Source organism: Populus alba, chromosome 19 (genome assembly GCF_005239225.2).
Source record: "Populus alba chromosome 19, ASM523922v2, whole genome shotgun sequence".
Lineage (NCBI taxonomy): Eukaryota > Viridiplantae > Streptophyta > Magnoliopsida > Malpighiales > Salicaceae > Populus > Populus alba.
The window spans coordinates 9,049,699-9,064,771 of NC_133302.1; the positions used below are offsets into that span (position 1 = coordinate 9,049,699).

Genomic DNA, 15,073 nt, shown 5'->3' on the forward strand with positions numbered 1-15,073 from the left:
AACTTAATCTAAAAAAAATTAAAATTTATAAAAACACTGTTTATAATATAAAGACAAAAGCTCCTACCCTTTCCTACCACATCACAAAATAAAAGACCTCAAGCCTTTTGTGCCTGAGAAATTTAAAGGAAGTCAACAATGTGCACCCTCTGTAATGTCATGAGAAAATACTTGGATTTGAATTTTTTGAATTTTTTGTTTTAAATTAATTTTTTTTTATATCATTTTGATCTCATGATGTCAATTACCCTGTAAAAGTTACCGTCTCTACTGCTTTTATGTTTCTTCTCTCAACTGAATGGGTTTGGAGCTAAATTTCCTTTCCTTGTTGAGTGAATTTAAGTTTAAAATTCTCTTAATTCATTATTGTGTTCATTATATTTGTTCTTTATGCTTATGTCCAACCACCTGTTAAAGACAATGCTATGAGATCATCACTTCTTGTTCAAGGTGTCGTGGGTAATGCTGGAGGTTTAGCAAGATAAACATGTTTAGCTTTTAATTTTTAATTGCTAAACATCTATTTTAGGACAGTTCTGATCAGTAGGAGGTAGTTTGACATGCACTATTTTTAATTGCTAAACTCGTTTTTTGCCCAACTTGTGCTTGAGGGAAGATATTGAAAGCATTTTTAACAACCACGTTAAATCCTCTCTCTCTCACACAAAAAGCCATCTGCATCATGTATACTATAGAGCCCATGAAACTTTGCTACCTAATGCTGAAAAGGATGAAATCTTAAGCACATCAGGTGATCATTAGCTTCGTTCCCTAGTGCATTTAGTTGGTCACTCCTTTAAATCATATATTATAATGACTTTGATGCCCTGCTTCTTATATTGAGAAAGTAGCATATCGTGAGCCCTGCATCCAAATAATCATTATGGTTGTGGTAAATTAAGCTAGTTAATATGTTGGACCACGACAGAAAAGGGTTTGCAAGCATGTTCTCTCTTTACTGCTTAGAACAACCCTCGAGCATTGATCAGTGATTCCTTTGTTGTCTTAGTGAAATTGTTGCTATTGATGATGTTGGAATTTAAGATCCTTTAATCAGTTAAACTCATCATTCACAAACATTTTACCTCAGTGAAGGCGAGGAATTGAGTTTCTATGAAGAAAACAACAATAGGAAGTGTTCATTAGTTTCTGCCAGTCTGAAAAAAGAAAGAAATAAATACTACAGATGTACAGTCAAATGTGTTTGAAGCACTAAATCAACTAATACTACAGAAATAAATACTACAGATGTACAGTCCATTTAATTCCCTGATATTAAAAGTGAGAAACATTTGTGATTTGCAAGAATGATGACTGACAGCACAAGGAATGAATAGCTTCAAGCGGGCTTCTTGCTTAGCTGAAGAATGTTATATCAATAATTTGAAAAATATTAATAATATTTTTATTTTTAAAAAATATTTTTAAAATATCAAAACAAATAGTCTTTTTAGTCTGGTTTTGGACAGATACATGTCCGGCCAAGGCTATACATCACCAAATAAATCAAAGAAAAATGAATAACAAAACACTTGATTGTTGGCGAATAACAAAACGGTACCTATGATGAGAATTTTTATCATATCTGATGCATGATGTGGCACATGCATGATTTAGACAATTCACCTTATGGTGCCGATGATGAGTTTAATTAAAAATGCATGATTTAGACAATTCACCAGCCACCTCCATGCTGCTTTGAAACGGAGCAGTATATCCACGCATCACTTTATACTGGTTCAAAAGCTATAAAAAATAAAAACACTTTTTATGCTATAAAGACAAATAGCTCTAAAATACTTGAAGCCTTTTGTGCATGGAAAATTTACAGAAAGTCAATAACATGCACCCTCTGTGATGTTGTGAGAAAATATTTAGATTTGAATTTTTTTAATTTTAAATTATTTTTTTGTATTTTTTATATCATTTTAATCTCTTATTTTAAAAATAAAAACTATTTTTTAATACATTTTTAAATTAAAAATACTTTAAAAAATAATAACTATAACATTACAAAAATAATTTCTCCACAAAATTATTCTAATATTGGACGAAACAGTTTATTTGATCGGGGCAGTAAAGTTCTCGAAACAAATAAGAACAAACAAGTACTTAATAATATAGTTGAAGAGACATAATATAGTTGAAGAGACACATTTCTTGAGAAGATGATAGCATAACCGAGCAACAAGAATATTAAATGGGTTGGCGCCCATTTCTTGACACAACACAGCTTTGTTCTTGCCCCTCCTAATTGATTTAATAGTTTTCATTTCCAGTTGAACATTAGGGTGTTTCAGTTCGCACGTTTACGTGGCCGGCAAAGCGGATGTTACGGCGCCAATTGCGGATCAATTATTTGACTGCTACAGGGCCGGCCTAAGTACCGGTTCTTTCCCTCCAGACTTACCCTGCCACCAGAGTCTTCCTCTCGTTTCCGCGACTGTTTCTCCACAAAACAATGGCGGTGTTTTTCTTATTTCTCTCTATCTTTTTGTTTGTTTATATCTGGAGATTCATCATACGACACCGTCACATGTCTCCATCGCCATCTACTCATTCCACCTTAGCCACCGCCCAACCACAAGTAATTAAATATGATGTCTTCCTTAGTTTCAGGGGAGAAGACACTCGTGTTGGTTTTACCAGCCACCTCTATGCTGCTTTGGACCGGAAACAAATCCTAACTTTCATAGATTATCAGCTTCGGAGAGGAGGCGAGATTTCGGCATCACTTCTGAGAACAATTGAAGAGGCCAAGCTTTCTGTGATTGTTTTTACTGAAAACTATGCATCTTCCAAATGGTGCTTGGAGGAGCTTGCTAAGATTTTTGAACGTAGAAAAAATAATGGACAGATAGTTATTCCGGTATTCTACCAGGTGGATCCATCCCATGTAAGAAATCAAACAGGTAGCTTTGGGGGTGCATTTGCTAGACTCATAAGGAATAAAGCTCTGACGTTGGAAAAAGTGCAGAGCTTCAGAGGCGCTTTGACGGATGCAGCCAATCTATCTGGATGGAGCTTAGGGAATTCTGAGTAAGCTCTTCAAATATATCCCATGAGAAAATATTGGTTCATTTGTAATTTAATTTAAAACTATTGAGAATGATGAGCTCTGTGAATCCATATTTATTTTATTTGATTTTGAAAACGTAGTAGCAAAAACACTTGTATATATACTACGTGGTTGGTTGTTTTTAATATATATATATTAAAAAAAATATTATTTAATATATATTAAAAAGTAATTATTACTATATATGTTTTAGGAGATAAAAAATAGATACTTAGGAATCCTTACGTTATATTTTACGAGGACATGTAATGTTTTCTTCTGTCTTTAAATAATATTCTATATATTTGAGTATGTTTATATGTTTTCTTCTTGTTTGTTAGGCTGGAGTCTGAATTTATTGAGAAAATCGTTGGAGATGTTATGAACAAATTGCAAGCCATGTCTTCAAGTCACACTACGGGTCTCTTTGGAATTGATGTTCGTGTTAACAAAGTTGAGTCTTTGTTAAATATGAAATCTCCAGATGTTCTCATTTTAGGGATATGGGGAATGGGTGGTATCGGTAAGACAACGATTGCTCAAGTTGTGTGCAACAAGGTTCGTTCTCGATTTGAAGGAATCTTTTTTGCAAACTTTAGACAACAATCTGATTTGCGAAGAAGATTTCTTAAACGGCTGCTTGGCCCAGAAACTCTGAACACTATGGTCTCCTTGAGTTTCCGAGATACTTTGGTGAGGGATAGGCTTCGTCGTATAAAGGTTTTCATTGTTCTGGATGATGTGCATGATTTAACGCGTTTGGATGAATGGAGAGATTTGCTTGAGGGACGAAACAGTTCATTTGGTCCAGGCAGTAAAGTTCTCATAACAAGTAGGGACAAGCAAGTGCTTAAGAATGTAGTAGACGAAACATACGAGGTTGAGGGGTTGAACTATGAAGACGCTATTCAACTCTTTAGCTCAAAAGCCTTGAAGAATTGCATCCCCACCGTTGATCATAGAGTCTTGATAGATGAGATTGTAAGGCATGTACAAGGCAATCCGTTGGCTCTTAAAGTTTTGGGTTCCTCTCTCTATGGTAAGAGCATCGAAGAATGGCGCAGTGCATTGACTAAACTAGCTCAGGACCCTCAAATCGAAAGGGCGTTGAGAATTAGTTACGATGGGTTGGATTCAGATCAAAAATCTTTATTTCTTGACATAGCACATTTCTTCATAAGATGGGAGCAAGACAAAGCAACAAGAATATTAGATGGCTTATATGGTCGGTCTGTGATTTTCGATATAACCACGCTAATTGATAAGTGTCTCATAAGTACTCCAACTAGTTACCGTTCTTGTGACATTCTAGAAATGCATGATTTACTACAAGAAATGGCATTTAACATTGTTCGTGCAGAATCTAAGTTTCCTGGCAAACGTAGCAGGTTATGTCATCTTCCTGATGTCGTTCATGTATTGGAGGAAAATAAGGTTAAAGCTACACCCATTAAATGTCGTTCATGTATTTGCTCAAAAGTTGATATTGTGTTTGAGTAGATTGTATTATTGTTTGTTTATTCTTTATTCTTGTTTAACAGGGAACTGAAGAAATTGAAGGCATATCTTTGAACACGGCCATGTTATCGAGACACATACACTTGAAATCTGATGCCTTCGCAATGATGGATGGTCTTAGATTTCTCCATTTCAATCAATATGGCCCCCCCGGAGAAGATAAAATTCTCCTTCCTCCTACTGGCCTCGAATATCTTCCTAATAAGCTGAGATATTTGAAATGGTATGGATTCCCTTCGAAATCCTTGCCCCCTTCTTTTCGTGCTGAACACCTTGTCGAGCTTGAGCTACGCGGAAATTTAAGAAAAATTGATCTGTCAATGGCCGAAAATTTAGAGTGCTTAATGCTCATGGACTGTCCAAGTTTGGAGCAAACTTCCATCAATGAAGTTCCAGAATCAGTTAATCGCAAGTTGAAACGTCTTTATCTAAGTGGTTGCTCAAAGATCACCGAGTTTCCAGAGAATTTAGAGTATATAGAAGAATTAAATCTAAGTGGAACTGCTATTAAAGAGGTGCCCTCATCAATCTAGTTTCTCACAAGACTCCGTCATTTGGATATGAGTGGTTGCTCAAAACTTGAAAACTTCCCAGAAATCACGGTGCCTATGAAATCTTTGCAGTATCTTGACTTGAGTAAAACAGGCATTAAAGAGATACCCTCATCATTCAAGGATATGATATCTTTGATTACTCTAGAGTTACATGGAACACCTATTGGAGAGCTACCCTTGTCAATCAAAGATATGGTATGTTTGAGCATGCTGACTTTGAATGGAACGCCTATTAAAGCGTTACCTGAGCTTCCCCCTTCGGTGTGGTGTCTAACAACACATGACTGTGCATCACTAGAAACCGTCAATATCGGCAGATTCTGGCATCTAATGGATTTTACAAATTGCTTCAAATTGGATCAGAAACCACTGATAGCAGCAATGCATTTGAAAATTCAGGTATCTCTCTAAACCCCCTTGTCTTTCTTTCTTCTCTCTTTCTTGCTTGCTTCATCACATTTTCGAAATGTAACTTTTGTGTTACAGTCCGGAGAGGAGATCCGACAAACAAGACAGGGCGCAATTCGAATGGTTCTACCGGGGAGTGAAATTCCAGAATGGTTCGGTGAGAAAGGAATTGGATCTTCAATCACCATACCGTTGCCCTCAAATTGTCATCACCTCAAGGGAATTGCTTTTTGCCTTGTCTTTCTATTCTCTCTTGCCTCCCGTGACATGCTTCGTGAAAGCAATGGTTCTTCTGCTGTATATTTTGATTACCATGTTAAAAGTGAAAACGGTGAGCATGATGGTGATGAAGAAGTCGTCTGCGCTTCCCGGGAAAGGCGTTATGCATTATATTCCTTGATGCCAAGTGACTCAGATCACATGATTCTACACTACGAGCTCGATTTGGTAAATCATTTACGTAAATATTCTGGCAATGAAGTTACATTTGAATTCTACCATTTTTTGAGCAAACATGGGAGGAAGGTAGGTTATGAGATCCGAAGGCCTTTCAAGTTGAAAAGCTGGGGGGTGTATCTGCACTTTGATGAAAATATACGTAAAAGAAAATTTTGGGAGATGTAAAAGAAATTGAATGGGAGAAAGAGTTCTGTAATTACTGCAGATTGTTCTTCAATTATTACTTGGTTTTCTAGATAGCTGTAAATATTGTTCTTCCCTTGCAACTGACTAACGAACTCACTCTCTGTTATTCAACTAATTCCTCAACTAACTGTAACAGCCATTTAACTAATGAATACTAACAACAAAAGAAAAACAGTGAGTATTCTGTTGAATTAAACTCAACCTCTAGATGGTCAAGGAAGGCAACCACCAGCTGCCACCGACCAGCCACACCCACAGCCGCCAGCCGCCTTCACACTTGAAGAAAGTTTGAATTTTCGTATTCTGTTTTTGTGTATAAATAGAGTGCCCAGCTTATGTTATATGAGTGGAGAGAATTGAGAGGAACACTAGTAAGAGAATAGAGAGAGAGAGGGCGTGTATTGTTAAGCTTTTGTGTTTAATTGTAAGCTTCGGTTTTGTGTAATAAAACAGTGTGTTTTATCCCCTCTGAGTGTTTCAAAGCCACCACCAGTGGTTTCTCCCACCAACAATTGGTATCAGAGCCCCGTTCATCGGAAAACAGAAGAGTTTTGGGGTATATCCGAATTTTCAAAATTGTCAAAAACAAGTTTTGATCATTCCAGAGTGTAGATCTCATCAAGACGAACTCACTGCCGCAAAAATCAGCCAAATCGGAGTTCGGGGTAGCCCACACGCGCCTCCTGAATATTCAGCCAGATCGCCCACGCGCATCCCACGCGCCCCGAGGTTGAAGACGACTGAGCCACACGCGCGCCATATTTGAGTCGCGCCGAGCCGTATACGCCGAGTCCTAGCCGAGCCATAAGCCGAGTCAAGCCGAGCTGTATCTCGCGCCGAGCCGAGCCGCGTTCCAGCCTCAGCCGAGCCGAAGGCATATTCCCCAGAATATTCCACAGAATATTCCCAGAATATTCCCGGTTCAACCCAGTGAACCGCCCGCCGTACAGAATTGGTTTTTTGACCGGTTCACCCATTGTCTGACCCGATTTCAACAAAGTCAGACCGGTTCCCTACTATTTGGACCATTCCGGATCGATCTACAGTGTCCGTTTGTCCAAATTCGGCTCCCAAAGAGGAGATATAGTCATTAAAAGAGCAAAATGACTACAGAAGGTACACATACACTCATTCCAAAGCTGACCAAAGACAACTATGATAGTTGGTGCATCAGATTGAAGGCATTTCTTGGGTCACAAGAGTGTTTGGATATTGTACAAACTGGTTATGATGAACCAGAGTCCAAAGAAAGAGAAGATGCTTTACAAGAGGCTCAGAAGCAAGCCTTGAAAGTCAACAGAAAGAAGGACAACAAAGCCAAGACCATCATCTACCAAGGTCTTGATGAAGATACATTCGAGATCATAGCTTCCGCTGAAACATCACATGATATATGGGAGGCTCTCCAACAGAAATACAAAGGTGCTGACAGAATCAAGAAGATTCGTCTTCAATCTTTGCGAGGTGAATTTGAGTTATTGCAAATGAAGTCCACGGAGTCTATTTCTGATTATCACACAAGGATTATGGTGATAATCAACCAGATGAGGAGAAATGGAGAAGCCATCATCGATGCTCGAATTACTGAAAAAATTTTGAGATCCCTAGATCCAAAATTCGATTTTGTTGTTGTCGCAATTGAAGAGTCCAAAGATGTGGACAAGTTGACGGTTGATGAGCTTATGAGTTCTTTGCAAGCTCATGAGCAGAAGATAGTAAAGCGAAATGTAGATAAGGCCATCGAGCATGCCTTACAAGCAAAGTTGTCCCTCAAGGACAGATATGAGCAAGAGGAGACTTCATCAAGTGGCTACACCACTCAAGCAGGAAGTCAACAATCCAGAGGAGGATTCCAGAGATTCCAAGGAAGAGGTTCTTGGAATACAAGCTTTAGAGGAAGAGGTGGTAGAAACACCACCAGAGGAGGCCGAGGACAACAAGCATTCACTCCCAGAGGAAGAGGAGGCGGTTACAATAACCGTGACAAGAGGAATATCCAATGTTATAGTTGCAATCAATTTGGGCACTATAGCACTGAATGCAGAAGAAAAGCTCCGTTAGAGATACGTGAGCAAGCCAACTATGTAGAGAAGGATGATAGAGAAGAAACTGCATTTCTTGTCCAACAAGGACTTGATAAGAAAAAGGAGGACATATGGTATCTAGATACTGGAGCCAGCAATCACATGTGCGGCTACCGAGAGTTATTTAGTAATCTAGATGAGACCAAGCAAGGTCTAGTTACTTTTGGAGATACCACAAAGGTTCCATTCAAAGGTAAAGGCAACATCCCAGTCAAGATGAAGAATGGCGATTCCAGCTACATCGCCGATGTCTATTATGTCCCAGCCATAAAACAGAACCTAATCAGCTTAGGTCAACTTTTGGAGAGAGGCTATACTTTTTACTCGGAGAATTGTCATCTGGCAATTAGAGACAATAATTGGAGATTAATGGCCTATGTGAAAATGTCCAAGAATAGGATGTTTCCTTTGAACATCCAGTATGATGCAGCAAGGTGTTTGAGTGCCATCACCAACAGTGAAGAATGGCTTTGGCACCTGAGGCTTGGACATCTGAATTTCACGAGTCTGAAGATGCTAGCAAGCAAGAAGATGGTCAAAGGTTTGCCTCACATTGATCATCCAGATGAAGTCTGTGAGAGTTGTGTCCTCAGCAAACATCACAGATCCAGTTTTGCTAAAGAAGTCAACTGGAGAGCAAAGAGGCCACTGGAGTTAGTACACACAGATGTGTGTGGCCCAATCGCGCCTATGTCGACTGGACAAAATAGGTACTTCCTCACTTTTACTGATGATTTTAGTAGAAAGACGTGGATATACTTTCTGAAGAGGAAGTCAGAAGTATTCAATTGTTTTAAAGATTTTAAAGCAATTGTGGAGAAACAAACTGGTTATACGATCAGAACAGTGAGATCTGATCAAGGAGGAGAATATACAGCCAATGACTTTGAAGCCTATTGTACACAACAAGGCATCAGACATCAGACAACGCCAGCTTATACACCACAGCTGAATGGTGTAGCAGAAAGGAAGAATCGCACGATTCTTGACATGGCAAGAAGTCTGCTCAAAGCAAAGAAGTTGCCCAAGCAATACTGGGCTGAAGCTGTATCATGTGCAGTGTATCTACTGAATCGCTGCCCAACCAGAAGTTTGCAAGGAGTTACTCCAGAAGAAGCATGGAGTGGTCACAAACCAAGTGTTACTCATCTACGAGTCTTTGGTTGTGTGGCATATGCAAAGATCCCAGATGCAAGAAGGAAAAAGCTCGATGATAAGAGCGAGAAATGCATCTTTGTGGGATATGGTGAAAGAAGGATGGGATACAGGCTGTATAATCCCATCACGAAGAAGGTGATTACGAGTAGAGATGTTATCTTTGAAGAAGATAAATCTTTGGCATGGAATGGTGATCAAGAAGCAATCAAATGGATCAATCTTGATTTGATCCTTGAAGGAGAAGAAGTACCAACAGTACCTGTAGAAGAACCGATTGTGCCAGCAGCTGAACCACAAAGTCCAGTGTTTATACCAGCAGTTGAACCACAAAGTCCGGTACACAGTTTCCCTGTATTCAACAGGAGGAACACACCAGGAGCATCATCATCAACACCACCATCAGCATCCTCGTCAGAAGGACCAAGAAAGATGCGGAATCTTGAAGAGTTGTACGATACCACTCAGGTTATGGAAGATACAACTCTGTTTTGTTTCCATGCAGATAAGGACCCACCAGAAAAGAAGAAAGCAATAGGTGTCAAAAGGGTCTACAAGCAGAGAGAAGTGTTCATGCTTGGCATGATATCTCTCGATTGAGTTTAAAGGGGAGATTTGTTGAATTAAACTCAACCTCTAGATGGTCAAGGAAGGCAACCACCAGCTGCCACCGACCAGCCACACCCACAGCCGCCAGCCGCCTTCACACTTGAAGAAAGTTTGAATTTTCGTATTCTGTTTTTGTGTATAAATAGAGTGCCCAGCTTATGTTATATGAGTGGAGAGAATTGAGAGGAACACTAGTAAGAGAATAGAGAGAGAGAGGGCGTGTATTGTTAAGCTTTTGTGTTTAATTGTAAGCTTCGGTTTTGTGTAATAAAACAGTGTGTTTTATCCCCTCTGAGTGTTTCAAAGCCACCACCAGTGGTTTCTCCCACCAACATATTCAAGATTTTATTATTGCATATTTTATAACTCTTTAAATAAACTTAAAACTAGCTCAAAAAACTAAGAAATATGAAAATAAAAATGCAAATGAGAAATGAGTGGCAGAGCAAACAGGCAAGATCTTTTGCTAACTCAATATAAACCTTATCAAAATCACCAAGCTTTCATGTTCTGCATGAAAGTAAGCAGTAATTAAACCAAGCTAAGTTGAACCAAGGGTTATTTCTATTTCTGACAAGCAATCAACTTATAAGAGGATTCCTTGAAATTCAAAAAAAAAAAAGTAACTTTTTTCTCGAATAGTGAAAACAAATGGCATCAATGTGGATCGAAACTACGAAAGACAAGTGAGAAATGGATCAAAATAAGCAAAACTGAACCATGACCGCTTCAATTCATTATACCAAGATGAACCCTCCTTAAGTTGGCTTCTAAAAACTCAACATATTCAAGTGTATAACTCACTAGTAAGTAAAACACATTAAGCTAAAACAAACCAAACCGGAGTGGATTCAGAACAAATAAATCAATTCTAAAAACTCAAGCTTGAGTTCCATATTTAAACAAAATCATGAAAAACAAAGAACTCGTTCCACAAAACAACATATTCAAGTAAATAACTCACTAGTAAGTAAAACACACTAAGCTAAAACAAACCAAACCGGAGTGGATGCAGAACAAATAAATCAATTCTAAAAACTCAAGCTTGAGTTCCATATTTAAACAAAATCATGAAAAACAAAGAACTCGTTCCACAAAACAACATATTCAAGTAAATAACTCACTAGTAAGTAAAACACACTAAGCTAAAACATACCAAACCGGAGTGGATTAAGAACAAATAAACCAATTCTTCAACTGGGTTCCTCACAATACAATCACTAACATCAATGATACTACAAAAAGTCACGTCCAAGTACAACATTCAACAAAAAAGATGACAATTTACAACATAGTAAGCTAGGCTAAATCATATCACCCACTACAAAAAAGGACTAAAACTTACTCAAAATCTAGGAAATTGAAACCAATTCGAAAATTGGTTTCTCTCTGCCTCTTGTTTCTTCAGGTGGGGACCGACTTCAAATATCATACGGGGCCGGGGTCTGATCGAATCCAAAACCCGATTCGCTGATTGGCCGATTGTGCAAAGTCATTTTAAAAACTAAGTGGTTTTAATGTTTTATTTTTAACTAAAAACAATATTGTTTTATAAATAAATAGAAACTAGATATCTGACTTTTATTTTGCTGTGAATTAGATTTTGTTTAATAAAAATAAATAGATAAATGGATTTTTTCATCAGTTTTTTTAATATAATTTTTTTTAATTATAAATTAAAAATATTTATGCATGCATTAAATTGAATAAATTAATATTTGATCAATAATTAACTAAATAGAAATAAGATATTTGACAACAAAAGAAAATGCGAAAGGAAAAGTAAAAAAAGAAACAAGGATCATTTCTTAAAAAATTAAATATTGAAAGTTAAATTAAAAAAAAAACTAAAAAAAAAAGTTTATTATTGTGAACATTTGAAACTCGTGATCATGGTTATGAGATAGAGGTCACAAAGATCGACTACTTAGAAGATAAACTTTAATAAACAACATATAAAAATTTGCAATAAAAGGATGCCTCAAAAAGAAATTAAAAAAAAATCAAGATAGTCTGGGTTAACACGTTAACCTTGTGACTATAATCATAAGAATATGATAATCCCATATAAAGAAAAGAAAAAAAAAAACACGAAGATCAATTTCAAAAAATAAAATGTTGAGGGACATAAAAAACCTAAAGTCATCTTGTATCAACTTTCAAAACTTGTGATTCTACTCATGAGGCTAAAACTAACCTTGTAGAAGGTCAAAAAAAGAAGAAGCAAAATCTTTCATAAAAACTGACGAGAGATTAATTAACAAAGAAAAATGCAATAAAAAAAGGACCCTAAACAAAGAACATGAGGAAAAAATTCAACATAAAAAATTTGAAATCAAATGATAGGGATGAAACTAAAAAACTCATTTAATCAAAGGATGAAAAAATTAAACAATGAAAACAAATTTTGATGTTAAAATTAAATTAAACCAAATAATTAGGAATGAAATTGAACAAAAAAATTAATCAAAAGAAGCTAAAAAAATAGCAATAAAAAAAATAAAAATGAAATTTTTATTTTTTATTTTTTTGAAAACAAAACTAATGTCAAACGATGAGATCAGAAAAAAATAAGCCAAAAAAAAAATATTAACTCACGTTAATTTTTCAAACTCATGATCTAAATCATTAGATCAGAAATATCATACATGAAAAAATCAAGAAGGCTTGTCCTCAAAAAATTAAACATTGATTATCTATCTGAACGTAAGGCTTTCAAGTTATCGTTACGAACAAGAAGCAAAGAAGAGTACGTTAAATATAACAAAGAGTTAGCTATAAACATCTTTTACATGGCCATGAACTAAGCTTTTATTGGCTTGAACTAAATTAGAAGCTCTATAAATAACAGGGACTTACTAGTAAGTGTAGCTAAAGATCGATGCCACACTTGAGAAGGAAGAACATGCAGGTGGAGAACTAACCTTAATAGTAACTGGGTTAGGACAGTTAAAATAATTGATTTCTAATTCAGTGTAGGAATATTTAAAGAGATATGATATATGCGAGAAGAAGAAAATCGAAGTAGATAATAACCTGTTAATAGAGCTTGTGAGGATGTAATTGAAAAAAATAAAGTTTGGTGACCGAAATGAAAATAGATAAAGATCCCAAGGACCAAGAAATAAAACATTGGCTATGAGCTGTGACATGAACAGTAAAGCGACAGAGGAGGTATGAAAGATTTGTTTTAAGTTTCGTTTGTAATGTAGTGGTAAGAGCATCTCCAACTGTAGTGGTAAGTTGATTAAATATGTTGTTAATGTCTTTTAAAAAAAAAGAGGCAATACCTAAAGATTCTTAAAACATTTTGTTTATTTTGAATTGGTATTTATGATATCAGTTTTTTAGCTTTTTTAGGATTAAAATAATAAGAAGATGAAATGGATGTAAAAGATTAAATCATAGATGAATATGAAAACATAAGGATTAAATACTATTTTCTAAGACTACAAAGAAAATTTAATTATTTTTTAAATTAGATTATTGTCATAGCTCTAGGTTTGAACTATGCAAGTTTGGTGTTTTAAGAATGTTTATGTTTTTTCTTTATTTAATAATAGTCCAAGATTTATTATTAATTGGTGTTAGTGCCATAAAACTAATGACAAACTAGCTAGAAAAAACAAAAGTTGTATATATAAGAAAAGAAAAGCCAAAAAGTACTAAAAACCATGCAATAATGCATAGCAAGATCTTATAGCCAAAACTAACAAGACTTTACTTAATGGACTAATTAAAGATGTTTTCAAAAAATTTCATGTATGGTCAGTTTTCATCAATTATTTTAAATCTTAACATTAAACGATGAAGAACCAACTCAAATGCTATCTCAACTAATAATCTCTTCCTAGAAAACCAATTTTTTCTAACTAAGATCAATGATTTTCATCTTTTGGAGAATACATCAAAGAAGTGAGAAAAAAAAATGAAACAATATTCATCAATAGTTGTAACTTGAAAATATAAATTACATCATGGATAATAACAACTAGGTTGTCCAATTTCAAATAGGTTGGAAAAGATTTCAAAGAACATCCAATGGAACTTTCAAGTTTGGAAAATGAACTTCAAATACATATCAACTTATCAGACAAAAATACCATATTTATTTGGAGTAATTTTAAACATCTCTCCGTAAAATGATCTTGTGCTCTCACATCCATTTAAAACATGTCATCCCCTGAAAAACCATCAAATTCAATTTAACTTTCAAGTTTGGAAAGAAAGTTAAACATGCATGATTGTATATGCATTTAAACATGCATGATTCGTTATTACAAACAAATCCCATCTCTCTTTTAATTAATAAACTTACTTTATAATAATAATAATAAAAAGGTTAATATCACATCGTTTTTATTTTTGTTAAAGATAATATTTAATTTTTTAGATTAAATAAGAAAAATAAAATAATAAAAGATAAAATTTAATCTCTTAAATTAAATAGAATAAAATAAAAATAACTAAAGGAAATATGTATTCTTACCAAAAAGCCTTAAATATTTAATATTTTTTATTAAAGATGATATTTAATTTTTTATATTAAATAATAATAATAAAATCATTAAAGATAATATTTAATCTCATAAATTAAATATAATAGAATAAAAATAACTAAATGAAATATTTGTTCTTACCATCAATTAAGTATTAAATCGAGGCTATGTCCTTGCAGCTTCGCAAATAAATAGTCACTCCATTGCTTAGGTGTAGACGCTGTGATTGAACCACAATGAGGATGAGGAAGCAAATGATATGGCGGTGGTGAAGGCATCACTGTATCTCTTCCCACTTCTAACTCTTCAAATGAATCTGATTTTCCTGCGATCACATGGACCCCACATTCTTTAATGTGTACTGCATGCTCTCTTGATTGTGAAGAAATGTATAGTTCCAATTCGTCATCTGCACAATAATCTTCCATTGCCATTTCACTTCTACTCATGTATCTTATCCGTCCCTCAGATACTGGTGATCCATAATCTTTAAACAATTGAATACCGTTGCTTTTATTTCTTATAATAATAATAATGGGTATA

At 35.4% G+C, this 15,073-nt stretch overlaps 1 protein-coding gene across 2 annotated transcripts; it reads left to right on the plus strand.

Moving 5' to 3' along the window:
* Positions 1-2,395: 2,395 nt before the first annotated feature.
* On the plus strand, positions 2,396-6,327 carry LOC118054916 (disease resistance protein RPV1-like). 2 transcript variants are annotated; one of them, XR_004688578.2, is made up of 4 exons: positions 2,396-3,039; positions 3,400-4,492; positions 4,600-5,529; positions 5,617-6,327. XR_004688578.2 is itself a non-coding variant. In XM_035066687.2 (3 exons), exons 1-3 carry the CDS (start codon positions 2,462-2,464, stop codon positions 5,107-5,109), a joined length of 2,181 nt encoding a protein of 726 aa, XP_034922578.1. In that variant the 5' UTR covers positions 2,396-2,461; the 3' UTR covers positions 5,110-6,327. The 2 variants fall into 2 exon arrangements, 1 of the variants encoding a protein (XP_034922578.1); XM_035066687.2 differs by having other exon boundaries at positions 4,600-6,327.
* The last annotated feature ends 8,746 nt before the right edge of the window (positions 6,328-15,073 follow it).

What these genes read in the sequence shown, in the direction of transcription:
- LOC118054916 (XM_035066687.2), top strand. Translation starts at nt 2,462, where the DNA reads ATGGCGGTGTTTTTCTTATTTCTCTCTATCTTTTTGTTTGTTTATATC. An exon ending in TGGAGCTTAGGGAATTCTGA is followed by an intron (nt 3,040 to 3,399) that starts GTAAGCTCTTCA and finishes CTTGTTTGTTAG; the next exon opens with GCTGGAGTCTGAATTTATTG. An exon ending in ATGTATTGGAGGAAAATAAG is followed by an intron (nt 4,493 to 4,599) that starts GTTAAAGCTACA and finishes CTTGTTTAACAG; the next exon opens with GGAACTGAAGAAATTGAAGG.